Consider the following 25,374-nt stretch of genomic DNA (forward strand, 5'->3'; position numbering starts at 1 on the left):
AAGATAAGACCAGGTAAGGGAGAAGTTCTCACAAGGGAATCAGGCATCAGAAAGCAAGCACAGGTGCTCTATGCCACTCCCCTCGGGCTATCCCTGATAAGATAGAGGTCACAGCTACCAATACAATGACACAAAGTTCAGAAGCAAGCATCACATGGTAGCATCTCCCTGCATGAATTCATGTCCAGAAGCCAGGTTTACAGGGCCCTGACCAGATAGTTTGCCTTAAGTGGCCAGAGTCATTGAAGCTATGTTGCCTGAAAACCAGCTTTTCACAGCTTACCAACTTGTAGTTCCCAACTAGTAGGGTGGCCATGGGACCAACCGGAATTCTTTCCTAGCCCTCTTCATTCTAGAATAAACTCGTGAGGCTGCATGGATCTCTAGACCTGTGCACATTTTGGCTAGCCCCTCCACCTTGCAGTTTATGTCCTACTGAAAGTCCTGGTCATACTTCCTAGTCTGCTGTTTAATTATCAACTGAGATTCTGGCTTCTTTACTTCTTTCATCTGCACTTAAAAAAATCTACCTAAAATTCTTCTGTCACCGATGGCCCTGCCTGCCCAGTTTTCAGGCTGGCAAACTCTCCAGTTTCTGCTGTCTGCATTGAATAGAGACCACCCAGGCTTCCAGGCTGCATCATGAACCACCCACTGCAGTTTGCTCTACACCACACTGCAACCCCTCCTATCCTGTCATCCTTGTTGGGCCCCAGGAACTCCTGAGCTCCTCTTTAAGCCACTAGAGCTGAGCAGTGTCTGGCATCCAGCCCAGGAAGTAAAGAATAAATAACCAGGGCGCTCCATCTGTGTTAGTCCCTGTTCCTTGTCTGGTCCGGGAAACAAACCCTTCAAGGTTTCTTTCTTCACCACTGGATAGCTGGAAATAGAAGACTACACAAGAGATCTGAGCCACAGACCAAGGGCAACAACAGGTCCGGAGGGTCCTGCATGAAGCAGGTGCTAGGATTCAGTGCAGAGCACCAGCACCTGCTGTGGTCTCAGCTTCCCAGAGGATGCTCTTCCCTGGACACTTCTGGATGTTGCATTAAATGACTCAGAAGTCAAAGCTTTGAAAGCCTAGGCGCTCCGGAGCTCTGCAGAAACTAACAGCAGCCTGGGACCAGAGGGTGGCAATCCAGGCCCACAGAGCACCTGCATCCCACAGCCATGCAGCATCAACATTCTGCTAACAAAAGAGAAGGAGCTTATGAGGATGTATCACCGTGGGAGGACGAACCAGCAGCTCGGATTCGGGGTGAGTGCTACCTATGGCCAGAAAACCCACCTAGTTCACTTTGCTGTGGCTTACCGACCATCCAGGTATGGTGGCCCATGTGTAGCTCAGACTGGCACCTCCAATTATGGGATCTGAGGAAGTGCTGCAACCTCAGAGCCCTGTTGCTGCTATGCACAGTGACAGAGCACCTCCTCTGGGCAGCCTGGTTCCCCACGCGGGAAAGCCCATTGGCTGGGGCAAAAAGGGCCCCGCACCTAGACCCGCCCCTCCAGCCCCTCCTACCTCACTGGGTTGGCTTTCCCTCTCCAGCCAGGGAAAGTTGCTATAGCAGGCATGCTTTGCTCTTGCTGCCCTCAAGTGGCCAAAAGAGTGATCTTTCTCCATTCCAGGAGGGTGAGATGTCCCTCAGGGAGTGTCAATAATCAAGCTCAGTATCCTAGAAAGAAATAATCCGAAGAAACTCACCTGACTTCCCTGGTCCTTAGTAGGAGATTCTGAGAGACCAGTGAGCCTGCTGTCAGCAAATGTCACAGGACTACAAGCACAAGAAGCAACAAGGAGCTAAGCTCTTACCCTGGCGTGGGGATGGTGCAGGACTTGATTACATACAAGTACACATACAAAGATAATGTCAGCCTGCTGTAAGCTGAGAGGGCTGTGGAGTAAGACGACAAAAGGGATGCCACGACTATGCCAGGACTCTCTACAGAAGAGATTTGTGAGATGTGAATTAAGACAGCAAGGTTAAAGGACATCCAGATTGGAGAACAAGGCAACCTAGAAGCTTAACCAGAACAGACAGGGGGTACACTTGGCAGGTCCTTGTCTCTTGTTATATTCTATGCCTCAGGGACATTCAGAAGGTCAAAGCAGATCTCCATCAAAGCTCTTCTGTCTTCTACGGTTGTTTGTTTGTTTTTTATGAGAGTGGGTTTCTCTATGTAGCTCTGCCTGGCCTAAATTTTTTATGTAGACCAGGCTGGACTCAAATTCATAGAGATCCTCCTGCTTCTGTCTTTTGAATGCTGATTTAAAAGGCATGTGCCACCATTCCACCTCTAACTTCAACATCTAAACCTATAAATATAGTTACTTTAAAAAACACTACTGGTGTTCAAAATAAATAAAAATGCTCGGGATAAAAGGAAGCAGAATTCTTGCCAGGACAGACAATTCTAAAGAACCTTAAATTAAAAAAAATTATTAGATAGTCTCTGTATTTACTTTTGAAATGTTATCCCCTTTGCCCACCCTGCTCCCCTCCCCCCTCTACATGTCCTCACAAAGGCACACTAGCTCCCAAGCACCCTCTCCTCCTCAGTGCCTTGGCTTTCTTCTACATTTGGAAAATGTGCCCTTCATATGCAACTGGAGCCTTGGGCCTCTCAGCGCATGCTCAGTGGTTGGTGTTCTAGTCTATTTGGAGCTGTGAAGAATTTGGTTGGTCAACAATCTTGTTCTTCCCTTGAGGGCACAGCCCTCTCATTTATCCCCCCCCCAACAACCTCACTGGGGTCCCCGTGCTCAGTTTGATGGTTAGCTGTAAGCATACTCAGCTGCATGACTCTGGCAGAGACCCTGAGAATGCACCCCTATCTGGTTTCTGTCAGCAAGCATTGCCCAACATGAGCTACAGTGATTGGGCCTGGAGGCTGCACATGGGGTGCATCCCCAATTGAGGCAGCCCCTGAAAGATCCTTTTTGCTCTTCCATTTGATCCTGTATCTCTTCCTGTGAGTGTTTTGTTCTCCTTTCTAAGAAGGACTGGGGCTTCCACATTTTGGCCTTCCTTCTTTTTGAGCTTCATAAGGTCTGTAAATTGTTTCTTGGGTACTCAGAGCTTTCTGGGGCTAGTATCCAATTATCAGTCTGCATTTCATGTGTGTACTTTTGTGACTGGGTTAGCTCACTCACATGATAAATCACATTTGCCTAGGAATTTCGTGAAGTAATACCAAATGGCTGAGAAGCATCCAAAGAAATGCTCAACATCCCTAGTTATCAGGGAAACGCAAATTAAAACAATCCCGAGACTCTACCTCACACCAGTAAGAATGGCTAAGATAAAAAATACAGATGAGAGCAGATGCTGGCGAGGATGTACAGAAAGAGGAACACTCCTCCACTGTTGGGGGGTTGTAACCTGGTACAACCACTCTGGAAATCAGTTCGGTGGTTCCTCAGAAACCTGGACATAGTAATTTTTGATGACTCAGCTATACCACCCCTTGGCATATACCCAAAAGTAGCTCTAATATTTAACAAGGACACATGCTGCCCCATGTTTATAGCAGTGATATTTATAAAAGCCAGAACGTGGAAAGAACCCAGATGTCCTTCAACAGAGGAATGGACACAGAAAGTGTGGTACATTTACACAATGGATTACTACTCAGCTATTAAAGACAATGACTTTATGAACCTTACATTTATGACGAAAGAAGGAGTGGGACAGAGGTTTAGATGATAAGCCAAGAAATTACGGCCCAAGTATTCATGTTTTATTGCACGATAAATAAGAAAAGGTAGAGGTTAGATGCAGGAGCTGTAGTGGTTTCCATGGAAACATCAGTGTATGGTGGCCAGTGTTCAGTATACATCATCAAAAAGTTTGCATTCATGATATTCATCTGCCATGCACGGAGCTCAGTGCCACCTAGCACTTTAATTCATCTACTAAATCTGAATAATAAAAGGGTCTGCAACAGTCATCACACCAAGAAAAACCAATCCTTTTTCTCCTACTGTTCTCACCTCAAATGGTGTTTAAATATGGAGAAAATGTGGAAGACTTCATAAATCACCGGCTTTGGTCCTGTAAGTTGTACAAGATCTTGTGAGGTGAACCATGCCAATTTATTGATTCTGAAACTTTGTCAGCAGTCAAATGAGGACCACGTAAAAGATAGCTTTCTAGAAATGTCAATTACTTTTCCTTCCACATATTTTTAAAAAGAGATTTCCTTATTTTTAGTTATGTGTGTGTAGGCTTGTGAACATGAGTTCCTGCAGAGACCAGAGGAAGAGAATTCCCTGGAGTTGGTTTACAGGCTGTTGTGAACCTGCATATTGGGTGCATGGAACTGAACTCAGGCCTCTGTTATAGAAGGACAACACACTCAAGCCCTGGACCATATCTCCAGTCCCTGTACCTCAGCATCTTCATGGGGGTAAAATTTCAAGGAGTAACGTCTTGGCAACTCCACAGGTCAGAACTCTCCATAGTTTCCCCATCTACCATTTACCTCTAGTCTCAGGACAAAATGTTAGCCTAAGTAGCACAAGAAGGATAATTTGGACAGGAGGTTGCTCTGTGTGACAGTGACAGGTGTGGCATTATACAGAGACTGGACTGTGTACTTCCGACTCTTGGTGGTCAGACCCATGGCTCCCACGGTTTTTGCCCTTTTCTCAAGGTTCATCCTTCTGGCTACCCCTGTACCACCCTATCATTTTCCATTGTGAATCCCCATCTCTGCTTGTATCCACTGTCTTGTATTTGTCACCCAACCATTTCTATTACTTTGTACCAAGACCTTGAAAGATTCAGGAGGAAAGATTGCCACATACAACAGCAAGTGAACAGTGCAGAACACGGATCTGTTACACATGATAACAGATATGTGTACACTCCTTCATCACTCCAAAAATATCATAACCAAAGATGGTGGTAGTATTAGCATTTGAAAATTATATTTATATTTGAAAAGAACCCAGATATACTGTTCTTAGCAGGACTAAACAAAAAAAAGTGAGCTAGCTCTTTGTATAACGAACTATTCTAGAGAAAAACCTCTTTACTGTAAAGTTTAGATATTGCAAGTATTTCACATTCGTTATGTATAGTTTGCTACTGATCAAGCTGTGGATGAAGCCTGGTTTCTATCTCCCAACAGGTCAGGAATTCCTGGGATATATCTCAGCTTTGCTTGTCAGCAAGGGTAGAACTGTTATGTTTTCTATACATAGCAAGATTTTTTTAGATGATTGGAAGGCTTAATTTTTCGAAATTTCTTTAATAGCTCTACATGATTGAAGATGCACTATAACATGGCAAAATGGATTAATGGTACCAGGACGAGGTATTATATCTGCATCCTCAGAATTTATGTAAAAGTTCAGGTTTGGTATCACACCTGTAACTCTCGGGCTTGAGAGGCAGGATAAAAGGTAAATTCTGAAGAATATCCAGAAACTAGCCTTTGTGCACCAGAAGAAAACAAAGACCTGGGTCAAACAATGTAGAAGGAGAAGATGAACCAGCATCCGAGTTATCCTGTGAACTCCACATGTCATCTATAACATGCTCATAATAATGTGTGCTCACACAGTTACACATAATTAAAAACAGTCAAATTGCTAAGCATGGAATACAATGCTGTTGAGAACACACATCATCCCCATTCTGAGGGATTAGTACTACTTTAGCAGTTGGAGAGATAAAGAAACAAAGAGCTTTGGAGACTATTCAAAGATGGTCAGCGGGGAAATAATTTTCAGTCCATCTACTCCCATGCCTGTTCCACTTGGACAGGTGGTTGCAATCTATTTCCCCTCTGAACCCTAGTAAGGTGAGTGATAGCAAAGAATCTCATAGTGTATGTTTTGTTTCTTGAATAACAGAGTAAAGGCTCTGCAATACTGTGCTTCAGTCTAGGGCTGAGGGGGATTCTGAGCTAGAGACTTGGGGGAGCTTTTTGCTAGCTTTGTGTATTGTGGAGCATTTCTGCTGACACTGCAAAAAATTCCCATGGCAACCAGTAAAATAAGTTTATGAGTTCTTGCATTCTTCCTCAGAGGAGGCAGATGACAGAGGGCGTTGCTCATCATTATGGTGCATGGAAGCTTCAGATGATCGTGTCACACTCAAGGCCTAATAAATTTTTCTCCAGGTCTCAGCCAGAATCAGCTCCAGCAAGGTAAATAGGGGAAGGCCCCATCCTGTGGGTCAGGAGATGAAAACACTTTGACAGGAACACAATCCCATGCTTGGCTGTACATTCTAAGCACCTTCCCGATTAAAATTCAAGATGCATGGATTCCCCAATTCCTTTCAACCAACTAAATAAGCAGACAGGGGAGTAGCCAGGATGTCAGCAGCTAGATACTGCATCATAGTTAGTCACATTTCTGTTGCTGTGGAGACATCACAACCGATGAAACTTACAGAAGGAAGAGTTATTTGGGATCCAGTGCCATAGGATTATAGTCCAGGGCCCTCATGGTGGGAAGCATGAGATCAGGAAATCAGACAGTGATGGTGCTGGAGCAGGAGCTGAGGGCTTAAACTATTGGGAGGCAGCCAGTGGTCACTGGGAATGGCATGGTCTTTCTGAACCTAAAAAGACAATCCCCGGGAGTAATCCTGTCTCAATCGAGGCCACACCTCCTAATCCTTCCTATATAGTACCACTGACAGTTAATTAAGAATTCAAACATGTGAGGTAACAGAAGCCACTCTCATTCCATCTACCACAACCAGTATTATGGAAACAATGTTGATAATCCCTGAGCAAGAGGGTTTATAGTCATAGCATGAGGGCTCCCTGTGCAGTCTTGGCCTAAAACCCATTATTTCTCCAGGCTTTGTATCTTTCACCTACAAAATAATGTCATCATGGTGAGTAATTAGCCTTGTCAATTGGACACAACCCAGAATCACCTAAAAAGAGCATCATATCAGTAAGGGACTGACTACATTGGTTGTGCCTGTAAGCATGACTAAAGGGGATTATTTTAATTAAATTAATTCTGTAGGAAGATTCATCTCACTGATGGTAGCAACTTTCTATATACACAGGGTAATGAACTGTAAGTGGAGAAGTTGAACTGAGCACAAACAATCAGAGAAGCCATTGAGCCTACATACATTCATTTATCTGTTCATGGTTGTGGATGAGGCCTCACCAAATGTCTCAAGCCTTTGCTACCGAAATTTTGCCACAATGATAGACTTCAAGCTAGAATTGTTAGTTAAAACAAACCCTTTGTCTCCCATGTGTCTTTTGCCAAGAGATCTTACCACAGCAATGGAGAAGTCAGTAGGACAGACATCCAACTTACTGTGAAGTGCCTGTCAGATTCAGGTTCTTTGTATTAGGTGTGTTTTAATTAGAACTAATCTTTAGTCAGGTCCCTAGATGTAATATTTTCTATTGAATCTATTTTAACTTTTCTCTTACACATTTTAGCTTCCCAGGTTCTTTGGCAGAAAGACCCATCAAACAGGTTATCTTGCTCTTATGTCTGCCTTCCATCCTAAAACAAACATATAATTGAGTCTGTGTAGGATGCTCTCCATAGGGTTATCTATTATTTCAACCTAGCTCAGTTGTCAGAGGAACATCTGTCATGAGTGAAAATGGGCATTTCTTCCTCATCTGCACTGAGCCCCAGAGGTGCAATGTTATTGCAGCACTGAAACCATCCCATCTTCATGGCATCTCTGTTCTGCTATTTGACATTTAGGCAACTTGAGCAGCTTAGGCACACCATGGACAACAATAAAATCAAGAAGGGACCTTGTGTTTCCCTGATGATAACTTTCCCTAGCAGCATCTCACACTAGCAACACGGAACCATTGTTCAAATCACATCAAAATTTCTACACACAAGGCACATGTTAACCATCTCTATAGCCATGTGACCTTCACATTGAACTTTGTGGATCCCTGTAAGGATGTTGTCCTGCAGTTCACCTTGTGTGTTCCCTTGGATGTTTCAGTCCTGCATTGAGAGTAATAGGATTATCACAGGAGGTGAAGGGAGAGGAGGACCTTGGAAAGAGAGGAGGCAAAGGAAATGAGGGGTTAGAATGAGGTCCTGGAGGAGATGGGAGAAAGGTGTAGAACATCAGAACATCAAATAATATGTAGCTAGGGAGGGGGAGTGTTGAGGAATTGGAAATAGCCACTGGAGGGCCTCAGACAACAGGAAAATGAGAGGCTCCTAGGACTCAGTGGGAAGGATTTTAGCCGAAATGTGCAGAGATGATGGAGATAGGACCTTTAGAGAACTCCTGCAGTAGATAGGCATGGCCCCCAATCAAGGGATGGGCCACCCATCTCAAATATTTTAACCCAGAAATATTCCTATCCAAAGAAAGAGTAAGGAAAAAAATGGAGCAGAAACTATATAGGAAGGGCCATCCAGGGTCTTTCATACCTGTGAATCCATCCTGTCTGCAGACATTAACGTGATGCTGTTGCCTTTAACTAGAGGTGTTTTCTGAAAGTGACTGGTTGGGCTGTTCATTTGAAGGTCTGGAAAGCAATTTAGATGTAGATGCTTGAAGCTAACCTTCAGACTGAAATCAGGGACACCGGTGGGGGAGCTATCAGTAGGACTAGAGCAGGAAAGGGGATTGCAATGGAAGGAAGAACAACATCAGCTGACCAGATGATCCAGTGCTCCCAGAGACTAATTATACTTAAAAGTATCATGGGAAATGAAGTCCCAAGCTAGCAGAGAAAATGGCCGACATATATTCAATATCTCTAAGCATCTGGTGGCCTTTTTATTCTCCCTGTTCTGTCCTCCAAGATTAAAAAATTGATTTCCTGGACATCAGCTTCAAGTGTATCCCCTCTTATCTTTCCATGCCTCAGTAAACTAGGAAATCTGCCAGTATAAACCTGGCCTGACTTGACTCTGCCTTATAGGGAAACTTTCACAAAAGCAGACAAAATGGCTCCAGACAAGGCAGGTGGGTCTAATCTCAGAAAAGGCACAAAGCTGCCTTTTGGTACAGCCTTTTGAAGCCACACAGAAATTGGAACCCAAGCCGGCATGATTGTGAGAATCATGGGTATGAGTCATCCTCTTACTTCTTGAAAATACATTCCTACCCACTAAACCGTGTTACATCCATCTAGAGGTTTTATGGCACTCTGGATATTGATATTGATGTACTACTTGGTAGAGTTGTTTGAGCTCCGAGATCCAACCATGCTCAAGATCAGGAGAGTAAGCAATAATTTCCTATTTCTCTCTATACAGAGACATATAAAGAGAGATTTTAAATAATCCACCCAAACATTCCATATGGTTACTGACCTTATACCACGCATTAGATGCCAAACCCAGTTTCCCCAGGCCCAGCAGACAAGAGGATAGAAAACCTATAGTCCAGTTCATCATCAGAGAATGTGATCCTTTCACTCATTTTCTGTTCAAACACAGATTAGAGCCAAGACCCCTCTCAGATGTTTTTCTGAACAAGTGAAGCATTATTTGGGATAAACCACATAAAAAGTTCTGAGCCAAAACAGTGAGTCATACAACTGTTCACAAACTGACAGACACAGGTAATCTCAGGTTCTAGCCTCACATCCATTTCATACTTGAAATATCTTATCAGTACCTACTCTACGTGACTTCCTGTCTTGGGAGTTAGAATATCTGTGGTAAAAGTCTGGTATCCCAGTAAAAGAATTCTAATAGCTAGGTTTTAAACCTCAGACGTTTTTGGCAAAGCCTTAATATTAAGCATTATTTGGGAAGCTATAGAGAATCCCCTGGTCAGTGAGCGACATTTGGTAGATAGAGGACCTGTGAGAATTCTTTCCATGCCAAGTCAACAAGGGGAGAAACCATAGCAAAAGCTACCAGGTGCACTGTCCACGTCAATAGTCAGAGGCCCACAGACCTTCTCCTTGACAAACATGTCAGCCTGCCAGTCTTGTGCACATATACCTAGGAGAAGAAGCACTCCATCCTTCCAGGTCTCATGTTGCATGATGTTCAAATAATGGGGCTTGTCTTTTCCACCTGCAGCAGCTAAAGAGATATTCACTAAGAGGTACCATGGCTCCAATACAAGCTGAAAACAAACTGCTATTCCCATCTGGATGAGCTGAGCTACAAGGTCGAGCAGCTAGAACTTAAGTGACATGCCCTGGGGAAGAAGGTAGAATGTATCTTTCCCCCAGAATGCTTCATGGCTAGACAACTTGTCTGCACCCAGTGCAGCATCACAAAGACACTGCCTTATGTCTCCCCATCTAGGTTGAGGGAATTTGATGGCCACAGTTCCTCTGTCCTCTCAAAGAGGCTCTGTCAAGTTAATGTCTGGCAGCAGGCTGGCTAGGCCAAAGTTAACAGTACTGGATATGCTGCTATTCCAAAAAAAGTGCCTGATTATTTGAGCATTATAAATCCATCGCTGTTGCTACAGAGAAAGGCCCACTCAACAAGCAATTACACCCTCTGTAGTGTCAGTGTCATAGGACCAGTCATCCATCTGTCCTATTTCTTGCCTGGTATCTATGGCTTCTCAATCTGAGGTCTATTTTATTATTTCTTTGCTTTTCTCTTTCACACTCATGGTTGTTTTAAACCTTTTGAACAATCTCCAGTTTTCAGGACCTACTTAGATGCTCAAACAGTTTAAACCTTTGAAGATTCATTCCCAAGAGCTGAGGCCAACCTCACAATAAAAGCAACATTTTGAGCCCCCCAAAAATTCTATTTTGATTTGGACAAACATTTTCCGGGGCCTCATAATCCTGGTAAGTATTGGGCATAAAGCCAGGTTAAAGACAAGCCTGGGGAATGGTGAAAATACACTCTTTTTTTGCGGCTTCACTCTCTGGTTTAAAACAAGACAAATACTAAAAAGTCATAGTTGGGAAGCAGAACTCACCATGCAGGAGGGAGGAATGTCAGTGTTACCAAGTGGGGCTAAAACCAGGTACAAGTTTTGTTTTTTCCTGAGCGATATGACTATCCAAAGTTAGTAAGACCCCTGAGAAAAAGGGCAAGTTTTAGTTAGCTGTGTTCTGGGCAAGTATGAGTGGTCTTGCACAAGAAAGCCACACTTCAAAAGAGAAAAACTGGTCAGTATAGCTGGTTTAGCCTAGTCATAAGGTTCAAAATCATCAGTGGGGTATCTGACTGCAAAACAAGGACAATCTGTTTCAAACAAGGTCTGGAGATTTTCCTGCTAAAAAAAATCATCATATGCATGCTGTCCAGGAAAACTCCCCATGGGGTATGTCAGGTACTGCACAAGAGTGCCTCGTGGCATTCTTTATAGCCATCTGCAAGAGCTCCAATGATAAACCATATTCACAGTTGGGGAGAGTGTGTGCCCTCAGTCAGAGAAAGTGTGGGAGAGGTGGCGCTGCCACCTGTTGCCAATCTAGCGCTGTGGAAAAGAAATAGACACCCTGCTCAGTCCTTGTACCTCACCACCTATGGCAAGGACAAGACTTGATTCTGGTGTGACTAGAGCAAGAGAGCTGCCCCTGCCACTCACTTACTACAACACTGGGGAGTTCAGGCCCCGGATCGTGCTCGGGAAGTTCATCAGAGCTAGCCCTGTACATAAAGATTGTGTATGAGCAGCCCCCAAGGGTCTTGCTTCTTGTATACTATGCAATAGTAAAGATGAGGGAGAGACCCCTCTCTGCTCATTCATCCACTGACATCTATGGCAGGCAGGAGAGATGGCCCTGTGGTCACTGTCAAGGAACATCCATGACCTCCTTAACTGCAATACTTGGAACACTGGGACTGGCACCTCACCTAGGCAGTAGGGTAGAGCTCTCCCTCTTTGCAAGGAATACTGCATAGGCACTGCCATTGAAGGGGGCTAGAGCTCACAACATGACAAACTCAGATAATTATCATGCACAGATCCAGGCATTTGGATTGTCCCACACCAATATCTAGATCATTGGTGAACTACTGTAGTACATGAAGTGGCCAGTTCTACACGTCCAGAACTCCAGGATTTATATAATATAGATAATCTCCATGATAACAAGATACCAGAGAAGAGTCCCATTGAAATTCCAGTGTTGATAGAGTAGCTGAAATAGCATGCAATGCCAAACAGGCATCATAATGAAAATGTACAGGCAAAAATGTGTGGAGCAAATGGTGACATACTACAGCTTCCACAGAAAAATACTGAACCTGAGATTGGGGAACGTGGGCGAGGGTGAAGAATGGAATAGGGAGGAATGGAAGATAGGAGGATTGTGGCATATGCAGGGACATTCACTCACTCACACACTCACACACATGCAAACACACACACAAACACACACACACACACACACATAGAGAGAGACATACACAAAAATATTATAATGTCAACCAGGATAAAGCTCAGAGATCTTTGGGATGAGAGCTAAAAAGACTGTAAATGCCACAGTTGTAGTTTACATTAAGGACACCACCAATTTGTTGGAAGTAGAAACACACAGTGATGGTTACAGCATGCATGAGAGCTAAGCAAGCTCACCAGGAAGAATCTCATGAATAGGGAACTGAGGACTTGGACAAGAAATCCAATTACAAGCTGAGAAATGGCTGGCACTTGACAGGGGATAGGGAAGGGAAAGTCTTTTCTTTGATGCAATCCCTGAGAGGGCAATGATCCCCAACCCTGACTTCATGACTTAGGTTCATTGGGTAATAAAATATGGACCTGAGAGAAAGACAAGAAGAAACATGATGAGGAGGTAAGGAATGAGGAAAGGAGCATGAGGAGGAACTAACAGGAAGGTGAGGGAGAGGAAGAATATGAATATGAAGAGGAGAAGTATAGGAAAATGTGCTGAAGAGGAAGACCAAACAACTTGTCAGAGTTGAGTGGTATCAGGTATGTGTCTTCTGTATACTTTGCCTGAGAGATTGAAACATTTTTTTCTGCAGTGAATTAACCTGGAAGGGAAACAGTGCCAAATAGCTTTAGGAAGTTCCTGAAACTGACCAGATTCTTTAGATCTCTCCTTTTCAGATTGTAATCAACCCAAAGCCCTCAGAGTCTCTCTCACACAAAACAAGGAACAAAGACAACTGAAACCAGACCACCTCTTGCCATGCTGCCTGGAAAAAGTTTAAACAAACTGCTACTTGTAACAGGTACTCATCTACCTATTAAGCTACTCTCAGACTGTGAAGTGTGCTCCAAGTTCCCAGCTTTAGTAAGCTTGTAACCCATTCAGGGACTAGCTTTGATGATGATTCTGTCTTTGATTCTCTCTTCCATTGAGTCACCTTCCACTCCATATCCCTGGGAATAATTGTCATTGCATCACAAAGCTAGACTTTGTGGTATCTATACTATGTTCTTTGTTTCCTATATGCAGTGGGTAGATTTATGTTTTGCATATTCACAGGGAATGTTTTGAAGGGAACAACACACAGGAGGAATAGAGAATGCTCACTACAGGAAGAGGATTAAACTGAGACCACAAATGCACACTTAAACACACATGTTTTTCACTGTTGATTTAAAGTGGCTAATTTCTGACTCACTCAGGCACAACAGCAAATAATCAATATCTCAGATTTTCAACAGGAAAAGGTTACAATGGGTAGAATACACTGGATTGTTGTTACTGGGCATGGCAAATAGGTGAGTTAAAAGCGGATTCTGATTGCTGAAGTTCAATTCTATGATAACTGGACCTGGGTAGGAGCCTCAGAAAGAAGACAGAGTGAAATAAGCTAATGGAATTGGTTGCTAAACTAAAGAATGGAATGTAAGGATTTAACAAGAGAGGAGAAATTAGTAAAGGCACAGCCCACCAGAAACATATTTGTCATGCTGGGACTGGAATTCAATAACCCCCTCTGGTTATGTCACAAAACAGAGGATGTTGGGTAGGAATGCCAATGCATTTTTGGTAACACTTGGAAGAAGGGGAGATGAATATGTTTGAGACATGCCCTTTGAACTTTTAAATATTAACCAAATTATTGTTTACTAAGAAAACAGAACAATGAATGCTGGTAATGTGGTAGACAACAGGGCCTTAGACACTGGTAATGCTAATGTGAGCTGGTCAAGTGACTGTGTGAATCAGGATGCAGGTTTCTCAGAACACACAGATTGTCAATATGACCTAGCTGTACTACTCTATGGTATATAATGGATGCCAACATAGCACAGAGGTAGGTATTGCATATCATTGCTCACTACACTACGAAGTATGACACCAAACAATTGAAACCAGACACCCATCTCCAGAGCTGTGGACAAATGAAATATAGTACACATACAAGATGGGATTAGCAGAAGTCATTATCTGGACAATGGAAGCAGTCATGGAAAATCACATTAAGTATATCAAACTAGCCACAGTCCTGAATTCTATATGAACATATTAAGTCATCATACATACATAAAGGTGACGTAATCTTGTGTAATATGGAGACAATGGAACCAATGTGATGGGAAGTGGGTGACAAAGGGAGGTGAGTGAGGTAAAAAAGAAATATACTCCACAATATTCATGTGCAAAACCTTTTCTGAACATTTGTGGGCAAAAAAAATGGTTAAGTTTTTAAGAGCTATCATTGTTCTAATAAAATACCTGAGTTTAGCTCCTAACCAAATGTTGACTAAAGATCCAAGTCATGCATCAGGCCATCCATGAACCCTACATTGTAAGAATTTGAGAGACACCTCAAGAGTGAAAAATACTGTCTGCTCATGCCAACGACCTGGGTTGCAGTATCAGCACACAAGTAGTGACTCACAATCATCAGTGACTCCCGTGTAAAAGAGGAAACTTCCTCAGAACAAGTAAAATGGGACTGCTGGTTGATCCATCAATATGAAGCAGGGATACTCAGTCATACAGGCTCATTGCTGCACTGTTTACTATAGCTCAGAAAAGAAATAAGCTAGGAAGAGCTCCAACACATGAGTGGGAAGAGGAAATCAGAAACTTGCCCTGTACATTTGTCCCTATTAGTATAAAGTACTTTGTTGTGGCTCTAACCAAGCAAGGAAAGATCTGTATGACAAGAACTTCAAGTGTCTGAAGAAAGAAATTGACGAAGATCTCAGAAGATGAAAAGATCTTCCATGCTCATGGACTGAAAGGATCCACATAATAAAAAGTGCATGGTCTTGATACACAAACAGGCAGGAAGACCGTGGAATAGTGTTGAAGGTCCAGAAATGAATCCACATACATATAGTCAGTGGATTTTAGACAAAGGAGTTAAAATCATCCAAAGGAAAGCATTTTCAATAAATGGTGCTGTTTAACTGAAGGTCAGCATGTAGAAGAATGCAACTATCCTCATCCAAATTTCAAGTTCAAGTGGGTAGAAGACTTCCACATAAAGAAGATACACTAAAACTGATAAAAAGAAATTGGGCAAGACCCTGAAACACATGAACATGGGGGAGGATTCCATTAACTGAATACCAATGGCTTATCCTATAAAATCAAGAATTAAGAAATTGGACCTCATAAAATTGCATCACTTCTGTAAGGCAAAGAATGTCAATAAAACAAAACAGCAATCAACAGATTGGGAAAGGGTCTTCACCAATCCTTCACCCAATTGAGGCTAATATCTAATATATACAAAGAACTCAAGAAATTAGATTTCAGGGAACAAAATAATCCTAGTAGAAATGGGATGCAGAGGTAAACAAAAAATTTTCAACTGAGGAATAAAAAATGGCTGAGAAGCACCTAAGGATGATTCAACATTCCTAGTCATCAGGGAAATGCAAATGAAAACAACACTGAGATTCCACTTCACTCCAGTCAGAATAATTAAGATGAAAAAAAAATCAGGTGACAGCAGATGCTAGCAATGATGTGGAGAAAGATGAATACTCCATAATTGCTGGTTAAATTTGAAGCTGCTACAAGCACTCTGGAAATCCCTCTGGTGGTTCCTCAGAAATTTGGCCATAGTACTACATGAGGATCCAACTATACCACTCCTAGAAATATACCCAAAAGATGCAGAAACGTTTAACAAGATTATGATCTCCACTACAATCACAGAAGCCTTATTTATAATAACCAGAAGGTGGAAAGAACCCAGATGTTATTCAACAGGAATAAAGACAGAAAATATGGTACATTTGCACAATGGAATACTACTCAGCTCTTAAAAACTATGACTACATGAAATTCTTAGGAAAATGGATGGAGCTAGAAAGCATCATCCTGAGTGAGGTACCCCATTCACAAATGAACATCCATGGTATGTACTCACCAATTAATAAATATTAGTTCAAAAGCTTGGGATACCCAAGAAACAATTCCCATACCATATGAAGCTCAAGAAGAAGAAAGACCAAAATGTGGATCCATCAGTCCCTTTCAGAAGAGAGAAGAAATACTCACAGGAGGAATGACATTGACCAAAAGGGGAGCAGGGCCTGAAGGAAAGGTCACACTGAGACTGCTACATCTCGAGATCTATCCCATATGCAGCCACCAAAATCAGTCACTATTGTTGAAGTCAAGACATGCTTGATGATAGAAGCCTGATAGGTATGTCTCCAGGGATAAGGATGATTGCAGTTAATCATTGAATTGTACAAGGAGACCCAATGGAGGAATTAGAGAAAGGTTAGAGAAAGGACTGAAGTAGCTGAAGCGATTTACAGCCCCATAAAAAAAAAAAAAAAAAAAAAAAAAAAAAAAAAAAAAACAGTATCAACTAACTAGACCCACCCCCAGAGCTCCCATGTACCAAACAACAAACCAATGAGTACACATGGAGGGATCCATGGATCAAGTGACATATTTAGCATAAGATGGCATTGACTGGCACCAATAGAAGAAGAAGCCCATGGTCCGGTCTGTGAAGGCACCTTTTCGCCAGTGTGGTTGAGGTGGGATTGTGTGATTGGGAGTGGGAGCACTTTTACAGAAGCATGTGAGGGGGTTACAATGAGCCTTCAGGGGACAGGATAAGAGAACAGGGAAAGGGGATAACATTTGTACTGTAAAGACATAAAATATCCAATAAAATTGTCTATGAAGAAAATCGGGACCAATGGTTTGAAAATGTGAAATTCTTATGAAAATGGATGCATCTAGAGAACATCATCCTGAATGAGGTAACCCAGTCACAAAAGAAGTAACATAATATGCAGTCACTGATAATTAGATACTAGCCCCAGAAAGCTCTGAACACCCCAGAAATAACCCACAGACTATATGAAATTAAAGGAAAAAAAGAAGAGGAAAAACCTTTATGCTTATTCTTTACACACCGGAAAAACTTTGACTATTTCCAGGTTACATCTGGTTTTACAGGTACTTTATGCTCATTGTAATTACTAAGATTGTAGTGCATCCTATCAAATCTTTAAAAAAAATCAAGTACAGACAAAAATGTATTCTCATACTTTTATGCATAAATGCTTAAAATCTGTACATTTGTCTTTGATTTGTAAAATAAAGTTGTAAAAGAACAGAAAATATGTTCATAATAAAGAAGAGAGTAAGATACAGAAGGAATAAACTCACCATATATACATGTGCATATATTTTCAAAGAAAAAAAAGAAAGAAAACAGGGTTGGGGAAATGACTATGTGGTTAAGAGCTCTCATTGCTCTTGTGGAAGACCTATGATTGGCTCCTTTGAACATATTGTCTTAGTCAGGGTTTATCACCTGCACAAACATCATGATCAAGGAGCAAGTTGGGGAGGAAGGGGGTTTATTCAGCTTACACTTCCATATCACTGTTCATCACCAAAGGAAGTCAGGACTGGCACTAAAGCAGGTCTTGAGATCAAGAGTTCTACAAGCACTAATTGATCTTTGTTAGATTTTTCTGTAGGTGAGAGGTAATATGGACAAGAAGGGGAGTACCCAGGAAAAAGCCATAGGACTGACATGTCCTCCTCTTAACCTGTTTGCTTTCTAGTAGTCAATGTTTCTTTTATTCCTGCCCATTAAGGCAGGAACTTATGTTTTTTCTTTACTTTTTAATTTTTTTTTTTAAATTTTCACTTGGCATCAATGAGTGTTTTCCTTGCCTACATGACGGCAGGCCATTCCAGCCCTTGGTATGTGAGGACAGTAGAGGAATGTGTTCATCCACTGGACCTGGAGATTAAAGATGTTGTTAGCCACAATGTAGGGCCTGGAACCACCATGTGAGTCCTGTGAAAGAGCATCCTGTCTTTCAACTGCATTGTCTTGCTAGCACACCCATATCATCTTATAGGAATAAATTGAAATTCAAGATTAACTTATCGGTTATCTTTGTCCATTTTGATTAAATATATTCTTCCTGCATGGACAAATGCTTGTTCAGTGGATGAAATGTAGCCCCTATGAAAGACCCCTGCTTAGCAACAATAACGCCATTTCTTCAAGGCTGTGCACACAGGGCGGGCCAGGTCATGGCCCAGGTGGCCAAACAAGATACTGATGGGCAGCCAGCTTGCAACAGACAGAGAACAGAAAGCCCCCAAATAAGCCCTATAAGGCAACTGCTCTCAGAGAAGCCCAAAGCAGCTATTCTCAGAAAAACTGCAGCCCCAGCTGACACCAGGATCAGTGTCTTTGGAACCGTGTCCTTAGACTCACTCCTTGACCACATTTAAACTAACCAATTAGAACCCTGTAACTATGCTTCTGCTTCTGTCCCTCACATCTGCCCCACAAGCACTATGAAAAGAAAACTGTCCCTTTGTCCGGCGTGCCTGTCCTCCAAATAGGCTGTCACCCACGGACACCTGTATGGGAGCAATAAACCCTCTTGTGACTTGCATCCAGTGGTCTCAGCTGGTTCTTGGGTCCTGGGGCCTCCTCAGGTAAAGGTCCTCTAGATGAGGGTCTTTTACCTAGTTTGCTCCATAGAATCTCATGGGACAGTGTGATTTCTCACCATGCCACACAGATTGGCATAAAATTAAAAATATATAAAGTGCTTATTTACAGAACTTTACACTAAATGTCTATTCCTTTGTTTCCAAAACATTATATTTAGTTCTCCCTCTCGTTCACTTTCTGACTCTCTCTGGCTGTGTCTATGACTCTTTTTTAAGCTATTCATGAAAGTGCAGGCAAGAATGACAACCAGTGGAGGGCAGTAGGTCATCCTAAAGCTGGAATGACCAGTGATGATTAATCCTGGGACAGGAGATCTGGAAACCAAAATAAGATCATCTCCACTAACAGAAATGATCTTTCCAGGAGCCCTTTCTCTAGATGGTCCTACCCTGCTTCAAGAGAATCTATTGATGAACAGCACTATACTGTGGAGAGAGTTGTGTCAGGAACTTCTTCACAAAAATAACTATTTAGGCTCTGACTACATACTTCGTACATCTTTAGCATGGGAGGCTGGAGAGAGACATTAACAAAAAAAGAGAAAAAAAGAAAGAAAAAAACACTCCCTGAACATTGATGCCCCAAACCAAAGTATTCCACACTCATAAAAGAAACTTTACTGAAGGTCAAAACACACATTGAATCTCACACAATAATACTGGGAGACTTAAATACCTCACTCTCATTAATGTCCAGGACTTTGATACAGAAATTAAACAGAGATACCATGAAACTAAGAGAGGTCATGAACCGAATAGATTTAACAAGTGTCTACAGAACATTTCAACCTAAAACCAAAAGAAATATCTCCCTCTTATCTGGCCATGGTTTCTGTTTAAAAATTGACCATATGATTGGTCACAAAACAAGCCTCAAACAATACAAGTTTATTGAAACAGTCCAGTGCATCCTATGAGATCACCACTGACAAATACTAGATATCAAGAATAATGAAAATACCAGAAAAACCCACATATCTATGGAAACGGAACAACTCTCTACTCTGTGGTAAATTGGCCAGAGAAAAAATAATGAAAGAAATTATAGACTTACTGAAATTTAATGAAACTGATGACCCAGCATACCTACACTTATGGGACATAATGAAAACAGGGCTAAGAGGAAAATTAATAGAAATATGTACCTTGGTAAAGAAATCAGAGAGATCTTAAGCTAGCAATTTAACAGCACATCTGAAAACTCTTGAACAAAAGGAAGCTAACACACACAAGAGTAGTAGATGCCAGGAAATAGTCAAACACAGGGCCAGAACCAACCAAATAGCAACAAAGAGAATGAAACAAAGAATCAACAAAACCAAAATCTGTTTCTTTGAGAACAACAAGAGAGATAAATCCCTAGCCTAACTTAAGGACCCAAAGAAGGTATCCAAATTAACAAAATCAGAAATGAAAAGAGTAACATGAGAAACCCAGAAAATTCAAATACATCATCAGATCCTACAACAAAAGTCTGTACTAAACAAAATTGGAAAATCTAGATGAAATATATTATTTTCACGACTGCAAGTTCCAAAGTTAAATCAAGAGCAGATAAGCTATATAAACAGTCCCATATCCCCTAAGGAATAGAAGAAGGTATTAAAAACATCCCAACTCAAAAAGCCCAACAGAGATGGCTTTAGAGCAGAATTCTACCAGTCCTACAAGAAAGACCTAACATCAACACTCCATGTGTTCCATAAAAAAGAATTCCAGAAAATAGAATCATTCCTTAAAGTAGAATTAGAAGGAACAATACCTAATTCATTCTATGAAAGCATGATTACTCTGATACCTAAACCACACAAAGACCCAACAAAGGAAGAAAACTTCAGACCAATTCTGATTATGAATGTTGTTCCAATAATACACATTACTATTCTTACAAACTCAATCCAAGAAAACATCTCAAGCACCATTTACCATAATCGATCAATTAGCCCTAATCCTAGGGATGTAAGAGTCATTCAATATATGAAAATATATTAAATTATCCCACTACATACATGAACCAAAGGAAAAAAATTACATGGTTCTCTCCCTAGATGCTGAAAATGCATTTGACAAAATACTGCAGGCATTCATGTTAAAAGTACTAGAAAGACCGAGAATTGAAAGCACAAACTGAAACATAATAAAAGCAACATAGAGCAAAGCAACAGGCAAGATCAAATAACATGGAGAGATACATGAAGCAATCCCAATAAGATGAATGAGAAGTCAACAAGACCCACTCTCCTGTATCTATCCAAAAAGGCCTCAATCTTCTACCTAGAGCAATAAGACAACAAAATGGAATCAAGGGGATACAACTTGTCAGATAAGTAGTCAGGGTATCACTATTTGCCAATGATATGATAGTATAGAAAAGCAACTTACAAAAAAAAAAAAAACTTCTATTCCTGGACCTAGAAGAGAACTAGCAAATCAAATGACCAGAGACTACAGTGACATCAGCAAAAAGCTATCAGTAATTTGTTCTTCGGTTGGAACTACCTAAGGTGGTCATTTTGAAGGAGTGCATAGTGGGGGTGATTTCTGTTCGGAACCCCAGGTTGTGGTAATACTATTTGGATATGGGTTTTGCTAATCAAGTGGACGAAATTTTATGTGTGGCAAATAAGAAAGCTTTTGAAGACAACCCCCAAACACTGCCTTTTCTCTGAAACTTGACCTCATGGGATTTTAATGTTTTGAAGAAATACACAAAATGTGCACACAAACAGCTGGACCTGATAGGGATGAAGACTCAGGAAGCAGCCATAACTGTGGACACCTGGAGATTAAGTGTCACAGGACAGAGAGGGCAGTGGGGATTGGGGATGTGATCTGAGTGCACAGTGGTCATCTATGGCACACACCCATCTTCTCTGATAAAAAGGAGGAGGTCAAGGAGCTGTTGCCTAACACATTCATAAAGCACGATGTCCAGTCTGTACATGGCTACATTACAAAGAAGCCAAAGGAAATCACACTGAAGGGTGTTTCAATGGCAATTTTCGAGTCTTGGTGGCAACCACTGGTACTGCCTAAGGTAGACATGGTGGTTCAGAGCTGTTCATCAGAGAATGAGGAGTCTTGACGAGGACCAGCAGAGACCCAGAGATACAAGCCTGAGGAGAAGGGGTTCCGACTAGCCAGGGGGCAGAGAAATCTCTGCAGAGAGCACACAGAAAGTGCGCCCCTGCCCTGCCTGATCCAAGGACCAGGAACCCATCATTGGAAAGGAACTCTGGAAGAATATCTAGATGGCAGAGGTAAGCAGGATGGCAGCCATGGTGCTTTCAGGGGACAGCATTTTGGATGCAGGAACTATCAGAAACACAGGCAGGAACAGTGAAGAGGAGGAGGAACTTCAGACAAAGTTCAGAGGAAGAATGGGAGGTTGCAACAAAAGAAACAGATCCCAGAACAAAGGCAAGAAGAAGAGTTTTAGTAAAGTAGTAGAGGCAAGAAGAAACTGTTCCCACTGGGGAGCCCAGGGCCCTTCCTGCTCTGAGTCCCAGTGCTTCCTTCCTGTTTGATCATTGCACTTTGATTGGGCCTCCTTATTTGCAGAGGGAGGCTTCTGAACTGTCCAAGCACTCATCATAAACTGTCTTTATTTTGGAAAGTGATAGGAATAAATAAATTAATCAATAAATATCCTGAAGAGGACTAAACAAGGGCTCTCTTATTGGACCTTCAGTGCACCTCCCAGGTGCTGCTCCTCTAACTGGAGGCTCATGAGCCTAAAAAGCTGGAGGGTGCAGAGCTGACCAAAGCTCTCTCTCTGGCTGCAGCTTTAAAACACTTCCCTGGTGCAGCAGATGCCCTCTGCAGCCTGTAACTTCTAAACAAGTAAATATCTGTCTTTTGATCTGCTGAAGAAGATGATAGAGGATAGTCTCATTTTCATGAAAGTGGAAATAACCCTGTGGCTCAGAATGGAAACAGCCACACTGCAGGATAACCCTATCTCCATGGTGAAGTTCATGCTCTGACCTCACAAAGAACCACTGTGATAGAAGAATGAATGTCCTCAGTATAAGACTGTGGACTAGCCTGTGAGTTTTGTCCAGATAGAGCAGGAAGCTGATTTGGGTGACCTGTGGGACTCGTTCAGAGTTGACTAGATTGTTAATTTTCAGGTTGTATTATCTCACAACCTCTGTGCACCAGAGCACAGGGAACAGCCTCATGGACAGCAATTTAAAAACAGAGACTTTGAGAAGTCAGTATAATGTGGGTTTCTTACTTGGCCAGGGTTCATTTGGCACTGTGAAATTGGCCTGGCACCTGAAAACCAAGGCTCTGGTTGCCATCAAAACGGTACAGATTAGCGAGAAGAACATCAGGTGGATCCAGACAGAAAGAGCAATATTGGAGACACTACAACATCCTTACATCATTCGCCTTTTCCAAGTCTTAGAAACAGCAAGTAACATACATTTTATATTGGAATATGTCCCAGGAGGAAACTTATTTGAAATAGTAAGAGACCAAGGCCAACTGTCGGAGGAGGAGGCAAAAAAAACATTTGGACAGATAGTTTCGGGAATAAAATTCTGCCACCAACGAGATATTGTACACGGAGATATCAAGCCGGATAACATAGTAAGAGATGCCAAAGGTAATATCAAAATAATAGACTTTGGCCTAGCCAGGAGATGCAGACCTGGGAAATTAATGAAAGTGCCACGTGGAGCCAGAATATATTTTGCCCCAGAGCTTATATTAAGGGAGCCCTACGAGGGAAAGAAGGCGGATGTGTGGAGTTTGGGCGTGCTGCTCTTTTTTATTACAGCAGGGTTCTTCCCGTTTAGAGGAGAGACCATCAAAGAGATCAGTAAAAATATTTTAACAGGGACCTATGCTGTTCCACGTTTACTCTCTAGACAACTGGAGAACCTGATCCACCAAGTCCTCACGGTTCCCCCAGAGATGAGGCCTTCCATCGAAGAAATTGAAAACCATCCATGGGTGAGGAAGTGCGAAATAACCATCTCGACCAAGATAGACCCAGACTTCAAAATCATTGATATGCTGTGTGACATGGGATACAATGCCATCCAGATTTTGAATTCCCTGCACAAAAAGAAATACGATGCACCAATGGGTGCATATCTAACATTAAAAGCACATGTAGACCTAGGGCATAAGCATGGATCTCCCTCTTCAGCCAAGGCTGTGGATCCCTGTCCTACACCATCCGCATCCCCAACACATACTCTTCCCCTAAAGAGAAGGGCCAGTGAGCCAAACTTTGGCCTCCTCCACATCAGGCCCTCAGGAGAGCAGGGGCCTGTTCCACTGAAACCATCGGGACACAAGTTGGCCAGGAGTGTGTCCCTGCCTCCCATTGCTCTGCATTACCCCTGTAAGCAGAGCAGAGCTTCTAGCAGTGTCCCACATTCAAGAGCAGTGGCTGGCCCATGTGTGTGTAACAACGTATTAGAAATCGAAACACTCCCGACTACTTCACAAGACTCTGAAATTGAAATAAAATCTCCCTGTCAGAAGATTGGGCGACTGAAGAAATTTCGTAGGTGGATACGGAATTGCTTCTCCAACATCTGCTGCTTTCCCTGTGCACGAAGGAAAAAATGACAACATCCATTCTCCAAAAAAATGGCTCCCCTGGAAGAGATAGTGAGAAAAACCCGATGAGAAGGTAAGCAAGTTTGCCAGGTGGGGATGCATCTCAGCTCTGAATTTTATTGTCTCTGTTTTATTCATGTCTTCTTATTAGAAAAAAATCAAAAAGATGTATTTTTTGGAGTCTGTCGGGATGACAAGATTTCTTTCTTTCTCTTTTTTATTTGCAATTGATTTTCAGGTCTTTTAAAAAATAAACAAACTTATTTTAAAAAAAAACAGATAAATATACAGATTTTCAAAGCATTTGTGCATAAAACTATATGAAAATATTTTTTCAGTACTTAATTGATTTTTATAGGTTTGATAGTACTCTAAATTTACTAGTTATGATAAGCATAAAATACATATAAAATAAATGTAATATGGAAATGTCGAAGTTTTCTTGATATGTAAAGATTAAACATAATGATTTTTAAATAACAAGGATTGCCACAAGGCTGCATTCTTAGCTCTTGAATTATTAATGCTTTAGGGTCTAGAGGTTTACCACACTCTTAGGGGGTGCTATAAGCTTATTTTCAGAAATTATTTCTATCCCAGCTGGATTAAACCCTGATACTTAACATCTGAGGAAAAAACCTTTTTGGAGAATGCCTAGGTGGGATCTAAGGCAACTGAACTAGCAGTAACCAAGTGTCTGTGGGTACAGCCAGAGTGAAAGGGGGCATGTATACCTGTCGTCTGTGGGGAAAATATCCAGGTAGAGATTATGCTTGGAGACCTAGTGCTTGAAATAGTGACAATGGTTGAGGTACAAGGTGGCCATATCAATGTCTTTCTATAATTCAATTGGAAGGCACAGTGTACTAAGCCCTGTGAATTCTCACACTGCTGCTATGTTTCTTACATTGGGTATCAGATGTGGGTTCCCAGTTTTTAGGTGTCTTACATTGCTCAGAGATGAAATGGTTTCAATGTCACCAT

General features: G+C 41.9%; 1 protein-coding gene across 1 annotated transcript; it reads left to right on the top strand.

The window, feature by feature from the left end:
- Nucleotides 1-1,170: 1,170 nt before the first annotated feature.
- Nucleotides 1,171-24,399, top strand: LOC308435380 (putative sperm motility kinase W; the record flags this gene model as incomplete). The annotated part of the gene is made up of 2 exons (XM_080942638.1): nt 1,171-1,323; nt 23,056-24,399. 2 exons carry the CDS (start codon nt 1,171-1,173, stop codon nt 24,397-24,399), a joined length of 1,497 nt encoding a protein of 498 aa, XP_080798764.1.
- Nucleotides 24,400-25,374: the final 975 nt, after the last annotated feature.

This window comes from Micromys minutus, assembly GCF_963924665.1.
Source record: "Micromys minutus genome assembly, contig: SUPER_22_unloc_1, whole genome shotgun sequence".
In the NCBI taxonomy this organism is placed as follows: domain Eukaryota; kingdom Metazoa; phylum Chordata; class Mammalia; order Rodentia; family Muridae; genus Micromys; species Micromys minutus.